General features: G+C 41.7%; 1 protein-coding gene across 10 annotated transcripts in view; it reads right to left on the minus strand.

Moving 5' to 3' along the window:
- The window catches only part of ZNF385A (zinc finger protein 385A), a 178,050-nt gene that overhangs the window by 35,409 nt on the left and 122,105 nt on the right, over window positions 1-20,536 (minus strand). For all 10 annotated transcript variants that reach the window (XM_026677256.2, XM_087956431.1, XM_026677255.2 and 7 more), the window contains 2 exons: window positions 17,923-18,033; window positions 13,897-14,062 (listed from right to left, as the gene is read on the minus strand). In XM_026677256.2, the coding sequence (XP_026533041.1) occupies window positions 13,897-14,062; window positions 17,923-18,033 (277 nt within the window). The remainder of the gene's footprint in view (window positions 1-13,896; window positions 14,063-17,922; window positions 18,034-20,536) is intronic.

The raw sequence follows: 20,536 nt of genomic DNA on the forward strand, positions 1-20,536 counted from the left end.
TTCTGCAGAATTCTGCGGCGGCAGCACAACAGCTGGAACCCAGTTTCAAATATTAAACCCATCTCAAGATCCCATTTCCCTTCCAACTTCTCTTCATCTTGGTTTCATCTATTACTTTATCCTTTTATTGGCTTTCAAGCGTTGAGCAAAAAAAGGGAGTTTAAAATTCTCATGCCACACCGTTCATATTGTGACCCAGACTTCACCTTGGGCTCTAATCTTCCCCAATTCTGGGAAAGCAAGACCAAGGGAGTGGCTTGGAAACTGCCCTGAAACTCTTTGTGTGTGGACTGGTAGTGAGCTGTAAACCACACTTTTACATGTTACTCTGTGCATGCTCCGTGACTGAGCTTTGTCAGCAAAAAAATCCCAGGACTCAACTCAAGAACTGAACCATAATTAAGACTTCAGGTGATTAAGCACTTTTTTTCTTACAAATCACATAACTGAATTTTGTGCTATGACACATGTGGATGGCCAATGATGTATATAACTTTAAAAGAGGATTAAACAAAATATAGAAAACAGATGGCTCTTTAGGCCTCAAAAGAACTCAGAGGAATTTCTAGGGTCAAATCTTGGGGGGGAGGAAGGGGATTTTGTGTCAGTCCTTTTCAAATAGGTGATATCCTTGTTTGAATGGCCAAAAGCAAACCAAGATGGGTGCATCTTTCCATCCAATCCCTTCCTTGGTATCTCTCTTTTCTCAGGGTCCCCCCAAGCTAACTCTGAGAAAGGAGAAGCACTGCCTGGTCCAAACTTGCAGTGGGAACCTTTTCTGTGAAAACTAGATCTACAAAAGTCCCTTTCTGAACAAAGATGTCCTAACTTTATTTCCACTTGGAAACCACTTCTGGAATTTGTGCCTGAGGTGGAAAATAAATGAAACTGACTTTGGGTTTCACTGATTAGATTAGGTTTGTTGTTATAGAAATGTCTAGTATATATTACTATGTAGAAGGAAAAAGTTGAGGCTGTATGTTATTATCTTATTCTAGTGCAATAAAAAGAGTCAGAAGTCAATGCTTTTCTTTATTTTTCCCCTTTTCACGTACATTTTTTCCTCTTCCCCTTCCCTTCCCATTATTTTTCCTTTTTCTTTGTATTTTATGTTTTAACCAACTAATAAAAAAAAAATTAGAATTCATGAACAAAGATGTCCTCCATTCATTGTCCGTGTCATGAAACCCTTCTGGGCATCCTAGAGAGGGAGATGTGCTAGCGATTCTTCTACGTGTGGGAGCTGCCCCACTATTAGCAACACTGACCCAGAGCACCTCCTGTATCATGAAACTCTGCCTGCTACTCCTTTTCTTCAGCTGTGTGCCCCCATTCTCTGTAATGCCACCAGTTCATGGTTGTTGCTCTCGTTTGACTGAAAGCAGGGAGTTATTATTAGACCCTGTTTGGAACAATTAGAATCAGGCTTTGCTATTGATGGATTCTGGGCTTTGATAGATGCCTGCTTGGTTTGCCCAGATCAGCTCAATCCAGATCATCAGGATAAAAAATGGCCTGGCGTAGGAGCTAGGTACAGTATCTGCTTCAAATTACTCCCTCCCTGCTCCAATTATGTCATTAATGCAGCCACAAAATAAAAGAAAAAACTCCTTGGAGCTTGGCACACAGAGCTGGCAGCACTGGAAAATAAGTACATCAATAAAATAAGAGCATGGTGCCTTTTTGGGACCATCTTCACAGGGCAGGTGAGTCACTGGTACTCAATCACCTCAGCTGCTGAGTTTACGACCGCTTAGAATTGTAACTCTGGTTTCACCTTGCTAAAGCTACAGCCAATAAATGAGACGAAGGAGGATGTTGCAGTCCAGGGAATAAATAAGTTAAACATTTAAATGGAGAGACAGACAGGGATTAAAACTAGTAAGGAGGTATCTGCATCTGCTATTAAACTACTGAGAAGAGGGAATGCCAGCAGAGTTTCCAGATTCATCTTCCACCTCTGCTAAAATTATTCTTTCTGCATAACTGTTAAAAATATGCATCTTTTTTTGCAACTATGCATCCTGGCTTAGAATTTAAGTGGATGTTGAAACTAGTTCTGACTGTGCAAGGATGGCTGTTTGTTTGTTTTTTAAACTAGCTCCCTTTCTTTACAGCAACTTGAAACTGTGAGTGCTCCATCACTGGAGGTTTTTAAGAAGAGATTGGACAGCCATTTGTCCAGAATGGCATAAGGTCTCCTGCTTGGGTAGGGGGTTGGACTAGAAGACCTCAAAGGTCCCTTCCAACTCAGTGATTCTGCTGAGGCTTTCATAGAATCATAGCCCTGAATGGGATCGTTTAGGTCCCTGATTAGGGAAAAACACTGTGGATCAAGCTATAAAAACAGAGATGTAAGGACAGACTCAGACTTCAAAAAATAAAGTCTGACAACTCTTTTTGTTGTATCTGTGCAAAAGGTTACAAAGTGGTGACCATTCTGGAAGCTATACTTCAGCAATAAATGGAGGATCAGATTCCCCAATCCCTACCTTAGTTTCCTCTCCATTCCTTGAAACTTAACTTCATAGCTGTGATTGTAACGGAAAACAAAGAGTTTGACTTGGTACAGCTTCTAGATTCCAGACATTCCATAGCATTCATTTATTGTAATTAGTCTCTCATCATGTATACATTAGAAGGGATATGTATGTTTATTAAAGAGAGGGATATGATTGTGTATATATGTGTAAGTTTGTGCATGTGCCTGCAAAGCACGAACTCCCTGCATATCCATAGGCAGAATTAGCAGGCCTGACAATTTACATATGGTTTTAATTTATACACAAGCAGAAAAAGGACTCCCACCTTACTAATCCCTGGCTGCCCATTTTCTCCAAAAAGGAAAAAACGTGGGAGAAATTGAACAAAAGCTGAAATGCAAGACTTCCGGTCCCAACCATAGCCTTTTCTTCCACAATCTCTCTCTTGAAGCCATTATACAGACATCAGTTCAGGGGTCGAAGTGGAAGAAGACAAACAGCAATTGGAAAAATATCTGAGCCTAATTCAATCTCCGGAGAACCCCAATTTTCAGTTTAAAAAAAAGATACTACTTCAGTTGTGGAAATACCCTTGATAATTTAAAGGCAGTTCTCAGTCTTAATTCTAAAAAACAGAAGGAAATATGATCAGGATTTCTTGTAACTGGGCCATGGAGTTACAGTATTCCATTCTATCCTTTCCTTCCCTGTGGATCTAGTACTGAAGACAGAAATTCAAACCTCTTACTATAAACACATTTATGCAATTTATTTAGCAATGTGCTGTTCTGGACATAGGCTGAGGAAATATAAACTGGTATGACTGTTTTCAGTTTAAATACTTTCGTAACAATATTAATGTTCAAGCGTGTACAATCCTAATTGTGTGTGTGTGTGTGTGTGTGTGTGTGTGGTCACAACCACACTATTGGTTAAGTAAATCATAATAATTATTTTCTGACAGACTAGAGGAACCCAAATAATATTGTGCAAATTTTTACTCTGTACAATTCCAATACTTTTAATTCCTTTAACTTCATTTTTCTTTTTACTAAACTGAATCCTGTGCCCTTGAACCTACTTCAGGGTAGGCCAAACTTTAATAGAGGAAGCTTTTTCATCACTTTATACCAGAAAAGTTTCAGAAATATTAACAGTTATCCATACCACAAAACATGCTCGATGGGGAACCTGGCCTTAAACTTATCAAGCTCAGTACTTGGCCTTTGCTTTTTAATGGCATCTGTGCCAGCTGAAATTAGTCAGGTGAAGTTGGTCCAACACAGCGATAAATTCAAGAGAGAATTTTTATCTTCTTGATTATTATGCAATAAGCAAGCACAACTTAGAATTGTCGGCTGAAGACACTATCTAAACTTATATGTTAGCAACCTCTCAATACCGTTTAAGCTAGTTGCAAACTAATTTCACTGCTTTCAATTCACAGAAAGTGCAATCCTAGGCATATTTATTCACTCACAGAATCACTGAGTTGGAAAGGCCTTTTAGATTGAGTCCAGCCTCCTGCCTAACAAAAGAAAACAAAACACAACATGGCGAACATATTGTCATATGACCTCTGTTAGAACGCAGTTAATAGAGCACAGTCTGCCACAACTGTGAGTAATTGGTTTCACTGTCAAATTGCATTGTTGGGGTTTTCTTTTTCCTAATGTACAATTGGAATCTGCCTTCCTTTAATATAAAATCATTAATTAACATTCTGCACTCTGGAACATGCCTACTTCTTCACAATTAACAACATGTGTCAAATACTTTCAGGTATTTAATGAGTGCTATATTATATTCCTTCATGGAGGAAAACTATCCAATGGTCGCTAGGAGTCAAAAAGGACTCTATGCCACATATAGGACTTAGCATTAGCACTTATATACCACTTCACGGTGCTATACAGTCCTTTCTCAGCAGTCTATAGAATCAGCATCTTGCCGCCAACAATCTGGGTCCTCATTTTACCGACCTTGGAAGGATGGAAGGCTGAGTCAACCTTGAGCCGGTGAAGATCGAACTACTGGCAGTAGGCAGAATTAGCCTGCAATACTGCATTCTAAGCACTGCGCCATCATGGCTCTTATGATCAATAAATGAATTATATTTCCATTCAGTGTTCGCAAGGCTAAACGTTCCTTCTATCTTTCTTCATAGGCTTTATTTTGGAGTCTCTTGATCACCTTTGTCACTCTTTCTGAACCTTTTCAAGTTTGTGCGGTCCTTTTTTAAAATGAGATCCCTATAACTGGACACGGTACTTAAGATGGCGGCCTGACAAGCAGAATAAAGTGGGATTCTTACTTGCAAACCATATTTCTGTTGATGTAGGTTACAGATGAAGTTTCCCTTTTTTTGGCAACTACATTATACTACTGACTCCTATCCAGTTTGTAAACAAGTACTTTCCCAAGATCTTATTTTGTACAGAACAAATAAGAGAAAGCCTAAAGAATCTGTATTTTTTTTTTTTTACCAACTCCTTAATGCTCTAGTTTAGATGAGAATGAAGCAGGATGACAGGATTAGGTAGAAGGGAAGAGTTGAACATATTCTGGGCCACTGCTTTCCTGTTTCTCCCATAGTGGAATATTCAACACCCCCATCCCACCCCCCCAATAATCCCCAATCTGCTCACACACATTTTTGAATTCAGTCTTTCTTTTGCCAGCTTCACTTCCCGATACACACTGGATTTACTCCCACCATGCTGAGTTTTTGCAGACTTATGCTGCTGATTGATAGAGAGATGGACAGAGTCATTTAAGCTCCTTTATGTCTTTTCAAAAATTGGTTGGACTGGAAAAAAAAAATCTAAATTCCTTCCTAATCAGGGCATTTGATTTTTATTCTCGAAGTGAATGCTTTGCAACAGTCCCTGATAAACTGCATTCCATTTTTCTAACCTATCGAGAAAGCTTTTCATTTTTGTGCGTGTATGTTCCATGGTAGCAGCTATCCAGCCCGATTTTGTCTCATTTGCAAATTTGATAACCATTCCCTCCACCTCTTCATCCAAATCATTAATAACAACAATATTGATGACGATCCCATACCTAAGCTTCAGCGGTGGACAGTGACTTTTTTAGGAAAGCATGCGTAAGACAGCAGCTAGCTTAATCATCGAGTTCCCTTTTATCTCTGTAAGCACACAGGCCTTAGGCTCTTGCTAAACTTATTGATGTTTAGCAGTGAATGACTAGCTTTGCGAACTTGTATGTGACACTTCACCAGAAATGAAAGGGTGAATCCTATACCACAACCTAAAAATCATACAAATAAGACTCCAGTAGAGATTGTCCTTGACTTACGACCACAATTGAGCCCAAAATTTATGTTCTTAAGTAAAACATTTGTTAAGTGAATTTTGCCCCATTTTGCAACCTTTCTTGCCACAGTTATTAAGTGAATCCCTGCAGTTGATAAGTTAGTAACCTGGTTAAGTAAATCTGGCTTTCCCATTGACTTTCCTTGTAGAGATCTGCTCTGCCCTAGCTGTCAGGATTCTGACAGTTACCCCCATTTAAATCATGAGTCTCGAGCCAAACTTCCAAAACTTCAAAAGGATTTATTGAGAGTTGAAATGTCTGGCATTGCCTGGATGTAGCCGACTCTGAAATACATCATTCATTGTCACCCTTGACCCTGGTTTCCCCCCACCCCCTGGGTGTATCGTAATTCATGTTCTCCAATGAGAAGCATCCATAGCCAAGAGTCATCAATCATGTTCTCTAGTTAGAATTTTGCTGGCAGAAACTTCAGTCACCTAGTTACTATCTTTGAAAACATTTATGGAATGCACTTTCGGTTTTGCAAGCTGCCGCACTGCTCCCCCCTCCTTTTCTGTTGGCAACTCTAAAAAGACCACAGAAATATTTTATGAGTTGACATTTGCAACAGGTGATCACATAACCTTGGGACACAGCAATGGTCATAAGTATGAACCAATTTCCAAGCATCTGAATTTTGATCACACGATCATGGGGACGCTTCAAAGGTCATAACTGTGAAAAATACTTTTTTCAGTATGGTTATAATTTTGAACGGTCACGAAATGAACTGTTGTAACTCGAGGACCACCTGTACTGCCGTGATATGTAGCTTTCACACAGGATAATACAAGTAGGTCTCATTTAGTGACCGTTCGAGTTAAGTGACAGTGATGAAAAAGTAACTTTAAGCTAGTAATTCAGCGATTAAGTGAATCTGGCTTCCCCATTGACTTTGCTTGTCAGAAGGTCGCAAAAGGTGACCGCATGACACTGCAACCGTCATAAATACGAGTCACTTGCCAAGCACCTGAATTTTGATCATGATGTGGATGCCGCAATGGTCATAAGTGTGAAAAACGGTAGTAAGTGTATATTGGAGGTGGTGACCCTTTGAGAGCTGCATGCAACGAGATCTCATTTTAATGTATGCCGATTAGTGTAAGATTTCCAAGTGACAATAAAGTTATTCTAAGTCTAAGTCACTTTTTCGGTGCCATTGTAACTTCGAATGGTCACTAAACGGACTGTTGTAAGTCGAGGACCACCTGTGCAGTGTGGATCCAGCAATAAGAGAAAAATGGGCTAATGGCTTCTTCAAAAGTTTGAAAGCAGAATAGCCAAGATGACGAATTAAGACAGGAGTGGTGCACCTATGTACTAAGGGGCTACATGCATAGAATGTTGCGTTTGTGTTTATTGGGAGCAGTCCTCTGTGTGTGCGTGCGTGTGTGCACCCAAAAGCACAACGTGTGACAGATCTCAAACAAAAGAAAGAACACAGATTTCCTGCCTGGAATTGACATGACCCCTCCCACCCCCAGCCCAGCCTCACCAGAGAAGACATGAGACCACTTCTGAGGAGTGTTGCGGCTTTCTGGGTAAGATATATGCCCTTTTATTCTGCACTGTTCTTCTCATTGGTCTTGGTGCCTCCCCCACCCGCTGAGTCTGAATCCTCAATGGAAAACACAGGGTCTCTTGCATAACGAGGGGAGGGAGGGAGGAAGGGAAAAGCCCATCAAGCTCTGTGAGGTCATTTGGTGGCCGGGAACCAGCAACCCTGAGTAACTCTCCCTATAAATTCTTCATCTCCAGACAACCGCATCTCTGCCAAGTGTTTCCTAGAATTTATCATTCCAGTGAGGAGCAGACTGCTGCCTCGAACTCCACACAGATGTAAGCAGCACCTTACAAAGAGGAAAAAACCCACAAAATGGTTGCCCTATATAGCTATTTTACACATGGGTTTAAGGCAGATCCGAGCCTACCTTCAACTACTTCAAAATGCCTACTGGGAGAAAGAACAAATGCAGTCTGCAATGCAAGTAAGTCTGTTCTGTGCATACAAGCGAAGTTCAGTGAACTCATCATGTGGTTATTTACTACAAATAAGGCTCCCGCCCTCCCCCTCCCCCAATAATCTAAGAAGGTCACAAACTCAAACAGTGGCAATGTATCTCAACAATCCCAATCTCTCGTTCATCTCACATATGATCTATTGCAATATAATTTGCATGGGGCTGTCCTTGAGGACCACTTAGAAGTTATAGCTGGTCCAGGATTCATTCACATAAGTCATTAAGGGCGTCCTTAATAGGCCATGATGTAACAACTGTGCTATGTGAGTTGCAGAGGTTCATAGTGAACTTCCTGGCTTCAATTCAAAGTTCTGCTCATCACCCACAAACCCTGCATGGCATAGATTAGAGCTTGGATATTTGAGGGACTTTCTCTAATTGTTTCTGTTTCTCCTATACCAGGGGTCAGCAACCTGTGGCTCTGGAGCCGCATGTGGCTCTTTCCTCCCACTACTGCGGCTCCCTGTTGCCGGGTCGGTTCCACAATTGATAGGGCTTTTGGTTAGGACAGGAAGAGGAAAAAGGACGCCACGCTAGGAGGAGACTCTATGGTGGGGGAACCTCCATAGAGTCTGGTTGGCTCCAGAATTGAATGGGAGGCTTCTGGTTAGGACCTTTGTGGCTCTTTGAATGTTTAAGGTTGCCGACCCCTGTCCTATACAAATCCAATGGGGTTGGTACATTTCAGGTCTCAAGCAACCTTAAGGGACACAGCAAGCTCACTTTCTCTGTGGCAGTGACCATTCTTTGAAGCAACATCTCCCCAAGGCCCAGACCGTGCCAATCCTGCTGTCCCTCCAGAAGACCTGGTTGTTTCCCCAGGCTCTGAGCTAGGATGGGGTATGAATTTGTTAGGGAGATTGTACCAAGGTATGTTAACAGATTCCTTCTTTTCTTGCCCTCATACGACTGTTTTTGTTTGTGCGGTTTAAAAATACTGTTTTCTTGTGTCCCTGCCCTGTCATTGGGGAATGCACACTCAGGAAAACAAACAAATGCATTTCTAGCCTGTCTCCCTTCAGAGCAGTGTAAATGATTCCCTGTTGCTTTGTAAGGTAGATTAGACTAGCCTTGCTGAGTTTGATGGTCAGGTAAGGATTTGCCTCAGGGATCCCAGTCCAGATCTGATCTTCAAATCCAGCTTTCCCTGAATGGTTGTTATCCAGCTGAGAGGGACTACAGTTCTCATTGTTACCAAACATTGTGGTCGTGGGCGTTTTATCTAAAACAGACAAAATTGAAAACGAGGAAGCCTTTGCTGAACCAAACAGCAGGAGGGAGCTTACATTAGTTCTCAGCAAAATTTCACTAGGGAAACAGCCATGCATAAGAGACAGCTGGCACTCTTATACAAGAGGGATGCTGGACTTACAAGACTGGATCCCTGGACTAAATAAGTATCAGATTCCTTCCTTGTGCTCAAAATAGGAAACAGGTCACAGAGGCAGGTTAGGTTAGTCTGATGTCACCAAACGGCCCCCATGCTCCTCAACGGAGCTGGGCAACTTGTTGAAATGTAGGGGTGACCTGGTAAAAATTGATTGTTTTTTTCCCTGCTGTTTTCTAATGAAAACTAAAGAAATAAGTTGTATGGATAATATTGGCCAGATTACATTCAATTCCCTGCTCCAAAGCCTGTGATATTAGGACACTGCCATCTTTTTCCACTTCAGGATACGGTTGCCTGTTATGGTTCCAGAGCAGGGGTCTTCAAACTTGACAGCTTTAAGACTTGTGGACTTCAACTCCCAGAATTCCTCCTCCAGTCATGTTAGCTCAAGAATTCTGGGAGTTGAAGTCCACAAGTCTCAAACTTGCCAAGTTTGAAGTCCCTTGTTCTAGAGATACAGATAGAAGCACGGGCTGCTTACAATACAGGATTCAGATGTCCTGACACACACAAATTCAAACTATGATGCACAGGTTAATGTCTTCACCCTGAAGAGGAATGGTTTTGACATGGGAAGAGCTTAATGTTGATAGCAAGCCCTGACACTTGGAAAGAAACAGAAACGAGTCTTCTGTTTAATGAACCCCATTCTTTATCGATAAAACAGATTCACCCTGAAGTATTTGAAATCACAATCCTTGAGTTCTCCATTGGGATTATTTCAAGCATGCAGGGCATCCAATCCATCATGTGAACTCTGACTATTGTGTTTCAGCCTGCATTCATTTCTAGCTCACCTGCATAGCTGGAGGGTGAGTGGACAACATATCACACTCCAATTCTCTCAGAAGGAAAGGCATGCATTTTATAAGAAGCTACCTTATGACTGATCGGAATACTGATTGATTTAGCCAGGGATCCTCTCTTCTGATTGACAGGAGCCTTCAACGTCTCTGGGAGAAGTCTTTCATATTAATTCTTGTCTAACCCTTTTTTTAAAATAAAAGATGGCTGGGACAGAACCTTTTCAAAATTAGGATTCTCCCCCTCAAATACCCGAGGGACATCTCATGAATTTTATGTTGCCCACTATAAACACCATCTTGCTGTATCAGTGAAACAGAATTGCATCAAAGGCAAAATCCAACCATCATTTTAAAATCTGGACGATGAAACTGCTTTTAATTTTTTTTAAAAAAAGCAAACGTGTTGGAGCTTTGAATACAAGAAGAGTTGGAAAACCAATTCTTCATAGAAAGAAAAATCTTAAAGTGGGCTTTGTTGGGTTTATTCACTGGTGGTATTCAGGCATTTGGGGGGAAAAACTTTTTTTAGGCAGGCATGAATTATTGCTGTGAATGGATCAGCCTTAATTAGTTTCATGTGGTTTCAATAGTCTGGTTCTCTTTTGCATATTTTAACTAGTTTTGTAAACCACTGGAGAAAACAACACGTACACATAAAGAAGGAAGAATGTGGACTAACATGAGGTATCACGTATCACGGTAGTTACTTAAATTAAAAAAGCTCCATTATCTTCTTGCTAGTTTTGCTCAAGACATTTGGAGGCTGCCACTGATTACATGGTAACCTTTAGGACTGGAAGAGACTTTAGAGCAGGGGTGTCAAACTGAATTTCTTTGAGGGCCGGATCAGCTTGTAGTTCTCCTGCGCGGACTGGCTGGGGGATGGGTGGGTAGGTGGGGAGACTTTGCCAGCCAAAACACAGGCCAGATTTAAGCATCCCACGGCCTTGAATTTGACACCCTTGCTTTAGAGAATATCTAGATCAGCCTTCCCCAGTCTAGGTGACTTTTCCACGTTGCAAACTTCAACTCTGAGAATCCTCAGCAGTGGCCATAGAAATCAGGGAATTCTGGGAGCTGAAATCCACTCATTTGGAAGGAGCCAAAGTTGGAGCTGGCTGATTTGGTCTAATCCACTTTAGGACAGGATCCACAACTGCGGTATTATTCACAGCTGATTAGTTTCAAATATATATCTTTAGCAATGGACAATCTGTTTAACTATCAGAAATCCCTCTCCAGTAGGATATTTCTCCTGGTATCTTTTGTTTTCTATACATTTTCAGGGGCACAGTTGTTATAATCTGCGGGTCACTTATTCTAAGCCTACTGTTCACCATTCAGCATTGTTTTGGGACAAATCCTCTAATCTTTGTCCTATTTCTGGGCTAAAGGGCATAATAAAAATGTGCTTTTAAAATTCGCTTTTAAAAGGGCTTCCCAAGCAAAGGAAGAATGGGCAAATTTACCCAACCATAATTTCCTCACCAGGTTAAAGTGATAAGGTGGGATACAGGTTAAACTTCCATTTAAAATAATTCTACATTTGCAAGACTATTGGATATGTTTACTTTAGAGCTCCTATATACAGTAGATTTTATACTGTAAAGGCTGGACCAAATCCCTGAGAAATATCCCAAAAGCCACACACGGGGGCAATCCAATGTTCCTTTTTAAAGCAACTTCTCCTAAATCACCTTCTGGTCAGTTTCACTGGATGATCTCAGTTTCTTACATGATGAGAGAAAAACACTCTTTTTCCCACTGCATTTCCATCATGCATAATTTCACAATGCTCCTTCAAAGCTTCTCTTCAACTGCGTTTTCTTGAATGAAAACGCTCCAAATTTAGAACTTCCCTTGCAGATGCGCTCTAATGGCTTGATTATTTTGGTTCTACTTTTCTTCATCTTAATTATGTGCCATCAAGTTTGCATTGACTCTTAGCCTCAACGCACATTTCTTGCCTCAATGCACACATACATAAAATCATTTTTTGTGATGCAATGACATAAGCTATTGAAATTTGTATAAAGTGTTGCCACACAGACAGTTCAGTTTTCAAATCTTTCTCTAATAATTCTCAATATGGAATTTGCCATTTTTTTGCAGTCGTGCTTTTCAGACTCCTTCAAGAGATGGCTCAGATTTTGCCCATTAATTCAGTGATTTTTTAAAGTACAGGTAGTCCTCAAGTTACATCCAGAATTGAGCCCAAAATTTCTGTTGTTAAGTGAGACATTTGTTAAGTGAGTTTTGCCCCATTTGGTGACCTTTCTTGCCACCATTGTTAAGTAAATCACTGCAGTTGATAAGTTAGTAACCTGGTTGTTAAGTGAATCTGGCTTCCCCACTGACTTTGTCAGAAGATCGTAAAAAGGTGATCACATGGCCTTGGAACACAGCAACGGTCATAAGTATGAACTAGTTGCCAACACCTGAATTTTGATCACATGATCATGGGGGCACTGCAAAGGTAGCAACTGTGAAAAATAGTCCCTTTTTTCAGTACTGTTGCAATTTTGAATGGTCACTAAAGGAACTGTTGGCACTCAAGCACTACCTATACTACCATCATATGTAGCTTTCACACAGGCTAATACAAGTAGGTCTTATTTAGTGACTGTTTGCAGTTACGACAGTGATGAAAAAGGAACCTGATGACCAATCCTTGCCTTTATGAGGTCTCTAAAGAAAGGAAACCTGAAGATCAAAAGCACAGTCACAGTTTCACTTAACAATCCCTTTCGCTTAACAACTGAGTTGCTGGTCCCAACTGTGGCTGCTAAATGAGGATTCCCAGTGTATACAATAGAGAAAGAGCACACAATCTCACTCCGTCCTTGGAAAAGACTCTGACATTTTAAAAAGCCTCTATGTGGAATGACACACTTCCTCTTAATCCTCTGCTGTCCACAAAAACAGCTTGCTTCGTATTTATAAAAGCAGCTGTTAGCCCTAACAAGTTGGTTCTTCCATCCCCCACACCCCCATTTCTCTTGTCTTCCCTTTTCCTTCACCCCCTGCCTCCAAAGCTAGCAGATTGCTTATGCTGCTTAGCTGCAATCCTGCGGAAGCTATAGCATCAGAAATGCTATAGATGAGGCTAGTCACTCTCTTGCAAAGCCTCCAAAAATCCCCCTCTTCTGAAGCTGGGAGGCAGCGTTCCCCGGGTAAGTATGCCGGCTGCAGCCCCAGCTCCATTTCCACCAGCTATTGGAGCCGTAATCAATGTTTAATTAGATGCGATTTAATTACCCGCTTGCTCAGCGGTCACTCGGACCGAGAAGGCAGCTCAAGTTCCCATCATCAGGAGGACAGGCACAACGTCAAAGACAGGATGTAAGATCTAACCTCCCCCTCCCTCCCTCCCTTTAGCACAAAGGTTTCACCCTCAACCCTGTAATTGATGCAAAATACAGCTAAGGTCTTATTGAACTCTGTAATTGAAGCAGAATGTGGGTAGTGCTCTGTATTTCTTTCCTAGCCAACATTATCAATATTTGTTTTAGTTTCCTCAGAACTGGCTCTACGGCAGAAAAAGAAAAGGCTCATCCACCTTTCTAGCAAGAGGGCTGGTTTGAAAACTCTCCTCTTCCTATGCTCTGGTCTGGGAATACCCCTTCATTTTCCTAAAATCCTGAACAAACCACTCTGGAACTTGGAAGTTCTAGAGTACATTCCGGTGCACCAGATTCACAGAGAAGTCTTGAAAATCGGTTCAATATTTTTGGAGAATATAGGAACTCTCTCTCTCTCCTTCCCTCCCTCTCACGCATGCCCACATCCCACGCAATGTACTTCAGGAAACCCTTAGATTTTAAGGAGCACTTGTAATGAAAGAAGAAGTTTAGAACCTGTGCGGTCAGAATCACTCTCCCCGGTGCTGGAGGATGGACTGCCTGCAGATCCTGGCTTGTCTCCCTCCCGAGGTCCCGCTTCCTTCTGCCGCGTTCTGGCTGCTTCGATTCCCTTTACTCGCCGGGCGTGGCGGTTCCCCTTGTAGTGTGCTTCAGCCTGGCTCTATACAAGAAAAAAAAGAAGACAGCAATAGGAGATCCAAAAACCCATAACATTACAAGTGTTGATCGACGAGAATGGCACAAACTTTCTGTAACCTTGTTTACAATGCTGTACCAGGCTAGGCCAGGATACTTTTTAAAATTTTATTTATTTACATCCCACTTTTATTATTTTTACAAATAACTCAAGGCGGTGAACGCAAATAGTACTTCCTCCTCCTCCTCCTATTTTCCTCATAACAAGAACCCTGTGAGGTAAGTAGGGTTGAGCAAGCGGTACTGGCCCAAGGTTACCCAGCTGGCTTTCATAGCTTAGATGGGACTTGAGCTCATGGTCTCCTGCTTTCTAGTCTGGTGCCTTAACCACTAAACCAAACTGATCTAAATGGAACATCCAAATAAATTTCTGAGAATGCTTTCAGACTAGTTTGGAGTCCCCCCTCTTTGACACAAACATCCTTTCTTCCCCTTCCTTTTAAGGAATATTATGACAAGGAAGAACACATTAATTTAAACCTGAGCCTATGAATTATCTACACTAATAATGTTCTTCTAACAGATTACTTTCATCTATAAAAATGTCATCTTGGATAGAAGTTTTAAATATAGATGCTTACAATATTTATATTTCTCCTCAAGTTCATGAATGCAACAGAAGATGGTAGCACTTAGACATGCTTGGCTGATCACCAAAAAGCTAAGCAGGGTTACAGACTTGGCTAATGCTTTGATGGGAGATCACTAGAAAACCCCCCAGTGGTAAATTAAGAGGAAGAAGTAAACAAACAAACAGACAAACCCAATTTTCAAAGAAGAAAATCGCAAACAATTTTTTGTGATTGATGCTGAAAAAATATTCTGTAGTCTCTATGTAATTTACCCTTTTCTATACATAACTTCAGGCTGTGTATTAGTATTCATTTTGCTATTTTAATTTGCTTTTATACTTGTACTTAGGTTGTATATTGGTGCTTTCTTTAATAAAGATGCAAAATCCCCTTCCCAATATGTTGTTAATTTCCCCTGTTTCTTCCAGACCTGATTTGTGGGTATTTTCGGAAAGTAGATGTGAAACAACATGATTATAGCAGTAGCTTGTCTAATATGGATAAGCAAAAAATGAAGCCTTTCCAGATTTATCCTAAATGAAAAAACTCCCATTTAACAGTCTTGGTACCAAGAGATAAACACCTTTTAATAGCCTTTTGTCTTCAGGAAAAGAAAGGTTTTAATTACAATTTCCTCTTTCCTTCTTTTTCTTTTTTTCTTTTTGCATATTTTAATAATATTTAGTAGCTCTCTTCTCTTAGAACTCATTTTCTAAACAGAACATTTTTAATAGTGCCAAACATTAGAACAACATGATTTCACTAAATGCCCTCTAAGGTCAATTCCAATTCAGTAATTGTGTTAAGAGGGCATCTAGTCCAACCTCTTGGTCAGTGCAAGAGCCACTTACAGACAACTAACAGTCTTGTTTGAGGACCTCCAGCATGTCATGTGGCAGCTTGGCTTCCACTATCTAACAACTTTTACAGTCAGGAGCTTTACCTTGATATATAGTCTGAATCTGATTTCTAGTGATTTTAATCTACTAATACTATTCCTATCTTTTGAGTCAATAAAGAATATGTCTAGTCTCTTTTCTGTGCAAAAAAACCCCTTCAAATATTTGAAGGCTGCAATCGTATTTCCCCACATTCATCTTTTCTGCAGGCTAAATGTATCCAGATCCTTTAACCATTCCTCAAAAGAATTGACTTCTAAACCACAATCCATTTCAGTGGTTGTCTTCTGAACTTGCTTCTATTGATCATCATCCTATTTGAATTATTGTGCCCAGAATTGGATATAATAGTCCACATGGGTTCTGACCAGAGCAGAGTAAGACGTCTATGCTCTTCATGCTGCACTTCTGTTAAAGCTTCCTAAGATGGACTTTGCCATTTTAGCAACTGCTTCATTACATTTTTGAAAGAAGTAAGAGGATGTCAACTTGCTCCTTCTCTGGAACAGAAAACCCCAGCAACTCAAAAGTTACTCACCTTCACTTGTCTTATAACCTTAACAATGCCTACCAATTCTAACTTTAACAATCTTATCATGACATAGATAGGCTGGAAATAAGCATTACCAAAACATACCAGGTGAACCTTTTAATGTTTTTCTTTCCTTTCTTTCTGATATTTACAACAGTAAAAAAATTAAATTATGATGACAATGTCATCATCTTCAACATTTTCCCCATAAGTACATCACATCATGTTTTGAAAAATCAGGTTAAGGACAGATCATAATAGAGAAAATCTATCTGTGTAAATCTCTTAATAACTGACAACAACTTGATGGCACATAATCAATCAATCAATCAATATCACATCACAGCCTATTGGAGGAAGGGAAGTGTACAGTGTGATAAGTACATTGCATTTGTGTCATTTGTGTCGATGGTGCTTGACCTCAATTCCATCAGTCCGCTAACATTTGGAGGGCTACCCAGCCCCAAGTCACAATATAAACTTTACTGGAATAAGATAAAAAAATACAAAGTATAAGAAGATCTTTGTTTTTCGTTCCACCTCTGAGACTCTTAATATATATCTTTAGAAGTGCCATCTTGCATGGATCTTGAAAGAATACAATCTGCCGTGATTTGGAAATCATATCTGAGATCAAGACTAAATGATTTCATTGCTTTGCTTTTTCGTTCAGTAGCTTCACTAACTTTCTCATATCTTGTATCATATGGCAGTTAATGTGCATGACAGCTAAGGTTTAATGGTGTGCCTAATGGAAAAGGAAGACTGTAGCAGTCTTATCTCAGCATGCAGGCTGGGGTATCTAGGCATCTCCATCAAGACCTCATTTTGGTTTCATACCAAGGTATTTCCAATCGTTCAAAAAAATATAGAGAGGTATATTCTGACTCAGCTCTCTATTAGATCATATGCTAACCTGCAGATTTGCTATCTGGCACATTTTTTTTGTTTTCTTCACACTTGTGTTATATTACATTCAGAATTCTGTTGTTTATTCAAATGTATCAAAAATTGCGTCTTGTGACATAAGCCAAACGATGATCAAACCTTCTTTATAATTTACAATATAATCATCATCTAATCCATAGTGGTGCAGTGGTTAGAATGCAGTACTGCAGGCTACTTCTGCTGGCTGCCAGCAGTTTGGCAGTTCAAATCTCACCAGGCTCAAGGTTGACTCAGCCTTCCATCCTTCCAAGGTGGGTAAAATGAGGACCCAGATTGTTGAGGGCAATAGGCTGACTCTGTAAACGGCTTAGAGGGCCTGTAAAGCACTGTGAAGCAGTATATAAGTCTAAGTGCTATTGCTATTGCTAATCCAACATGAGAAACTTCACCCATTCTCCAAACTGTTATATACATTCAATTCCCTCAAAGAACTGGACCTGGGCAAACAAAAGGCATGTGATCTCAGCCACGTAAAGGTAGTCCTCCATTTAGCCTAAATTGAGCCTAAATTTCCATTGCTAAACAAGACAGTTGTTAAGTAAATTTTGCCCCATTTTATGATCTTTTTTGCCACAGTTGTTAAGTGAATCGTGCAATTGTTAAGTTAGTAACAAAGTCGTTCAATGAATCTGGCTTCCCCATGGACTTTGCTTGCCAGAATGTGCAAAAGGCAATCACAAGACCCTGGGGATGCTACAACAGTCTTAAGTATGAAAACTGGTCATAAGTTACTTTTTTCAGTGCCGCTGTATTACAACAAATGGTTGTAAGTCGAGGACTGCCTGTATTTATATATCATTTGTCCTGTTACCATCAACTGAACTACCTGCCACTACAAGGCAGAGGAAAGTATCAGGACTTTCTAAAAACTTACCTCAGAATTGAAGCGGATCTGGCAGACGTTGCAAGAGATGATGGGGCGTTTGGCCTTGGTTACAGGGACCCCAAACGTATGGTTGATCACTGCTTTCTGCACTGGGTCCATCTGCCAGGGGAACATAAGTAAGAATTGTGGTGAGTGACTATATTGTACCTGTACTTATAAGGCCTACTTTTCACAATAATGATGAACTGGAAGGCCTAACCACATAATCCTGTCGGCCCACAGCACAAGTATTTGCATGCCTCCAACACCAACAATGCCCCAACCCTATTCTTATTTCATCCTTTAATGCTAAAGTAAGTGTTTTCAAGCATAAGAAAACCTGTGGTGAGTTTACTTTCTGGCAACTCTGAAGAAACCTACCGTGTTTCTCACAAAATAAGGCCGGGCCTTATTTTTTTTTTTGACCCCTGAAAAAACGGGTAGGCCGTCTTTTCAGGGGTGACTTAATTTCCTCCCCCACCTAGAGCGGCCCATACGCACGTACCTCGCCGCGAGGCCGCTTCTATCGGCCAACAAAAGCTCCCCAAAGGCAGAGTCCCCAGCTGCTTCAGGGCGTGGCGTGGCTGCCTGTGTCCCCTCGCCTTTAAGCAGTCTCTTTCGGGTGATGGAAGCTCCCCAAATGCAGTCACCAGCCACTTTGATCAGCTGGTAGAAGCGGCCTCAGGGCGAGTGCACACACACACACACACACACTCCCTTCGCCACGAGGCCGCTTCTATCGGCAGACAAAAGCTCCCTTGAAGGCAGAGTCCCCAGCCGCTTCGGGCGAGGCGTGGCTGCCCGTGTCCCTCGCCTTTAGGCAGTCTTTTCTGGCGATGGAAGCTCCCCAAATGCAGCCACCAGCCACTTCGATTGGCCGGTAGAAGCGGCCTCGGGCGAGGAGGTGTGTGTGCGCTCACCCGAGGCTGCTTCTACCGGCCGATCAAAGTGGCTGGTGACTGCATTTGGGAGCTTCCATCGCCAGAAAAGACTGCCTAAAGGCGAGGAGGGCAGCGACGCCGCCCGAGCGGCTGGGGACTCTGCCTTCAAGGGACCTGCCGATAGGCGGCCTCGTGGCGAGGGGTGTGTGTGTCGTGTGTGTGCGCCGAGGCCGCTTCTGCCAATCAAGTAGCTGGTGACTGCTTCCATTGCCCGAAAGAGACTGCCTAAAGGCGAGGGGACACAGGCAGCCACGCCGCCCGAGCGGCTGGGGACTCTGCCTTCAAGGGAGCTTTCATCTGCCGATAGAAGCGGCCTCGCGGCAAGGGGAGAGTGTTTGTGCGCTCGCCCCGAGGCCGCTTCTACCGGCCGATCGAAGCTCACTTGAAGGCAGAGTCCTCAGCCGCTTTGGGGTGAGGCGTGGCACACACACACTCCCCTCGCTGCGAGGCCGCTTCTACCGGCCGATTGAAGTAGCTGGTGACTGCATTTGGGGAGCTTCCATCGCCCGAAAGAGACTGCCCTAAAGGCAAGGGGACACGGGTAGCCACGCCACGCCCTGAAGCGGCTGGGAACTCTGCCTTCAGGGAGCTTCTATCGACTATCGGGGTATTCTAGCCTAGGCTACCTGCAGGGCACTCCTAAAGGCAAGTTTTCTCCCCATCCCCCCCGCCCTTCCCCCGCCCATTTCTCTTCACCTTGTGTAGTTCTAACAAACGATGTGAGAAATGGCGAGGAAAAGCATGGTCTGAATAGGCCTAAATTTTGGGGGTGGAGCTTAATTTCACCTCATGCCTAGAAATCATGCTGGGCCTTCCTATTGGTGGAGGCCGTATTGTTGGAGAAACACGGTAGTTAATTTATTGTAAGTTGATGGTGCTACAGCTAGATTCCAAGGAAAGAGGTTGAGCCTATAGTAGGCTGGCCTTCTCAGGTGTTAAACTTCAAAATACTCTGGAAAGGTAGATACTTTACAAATTAATACTTTTTATTTGTTGTCATCCCCAGTGATGAGGAATGTGTGAGACACTAAAAGCTCTCAGACTAGCTTGAGTTGTTGAGATTGGGCAAATTATGTAAATTATTTCCTATGCACCTTTTTTTCCAGCAATCTAGCAAGATTCTATATACATGCTAATCATCCCAAAACGATGACCTGCAGAGGTGCTGGAAATTATAAGGTATACCAGATAGGGATGGCATAACTCATAAGCCTGAGCATGCATGTAGGTAAGAGAACAGAATGCTACAAGAGGGGCAGTCGGAGGTCAACAGAATGGTGAAAGAGAGAAATGAGGCACACTTTGGAAGGCTGTGCAATAGCTACAAGCATGAAATGCGAAGTTCCTAATTTAGCTCTCACCTCAACTATAAACTGAGGCCTGAGGCAACTTTCTCTCAGCCATGGCTCTCCTCTCTATTATGGGAGTAGAAGGAAGGATAAACAAAAAATAAACAACTCATATTCATACTGTTTTAACTGCAAGATACTTTGAGTAACTCTGATAGAACAAGCTTGCAGAAGGTATTAGGTCACGTGACATGCTCTCCTTATTTTCTAAGACCCCACCCTATTTATTACATCCTAGTTGACTTCCATCCTATGCCAGCTTGCTCCTTGTATAGCTTAGTGAGCTAATGCGTATGGTGAATTGTGAAGTTCCTGACACGTTACAAATGCAAA

The sequence above is a fragment of the Notechis scutatus genome, chromosome 2, assembly GCF_049901735.1.
Source record: "Notechis scutatus isolate UNSWTSFEM ecotype Mainland chromosome 2, rNotScu1.2, whole genome shotgun sequence".
Lineage (NCBI taxonomy): Eukaryota > Metazoa > Chordata > Lepidosauria > Squamata > Elapidae > Notechis > Notechis scutatus.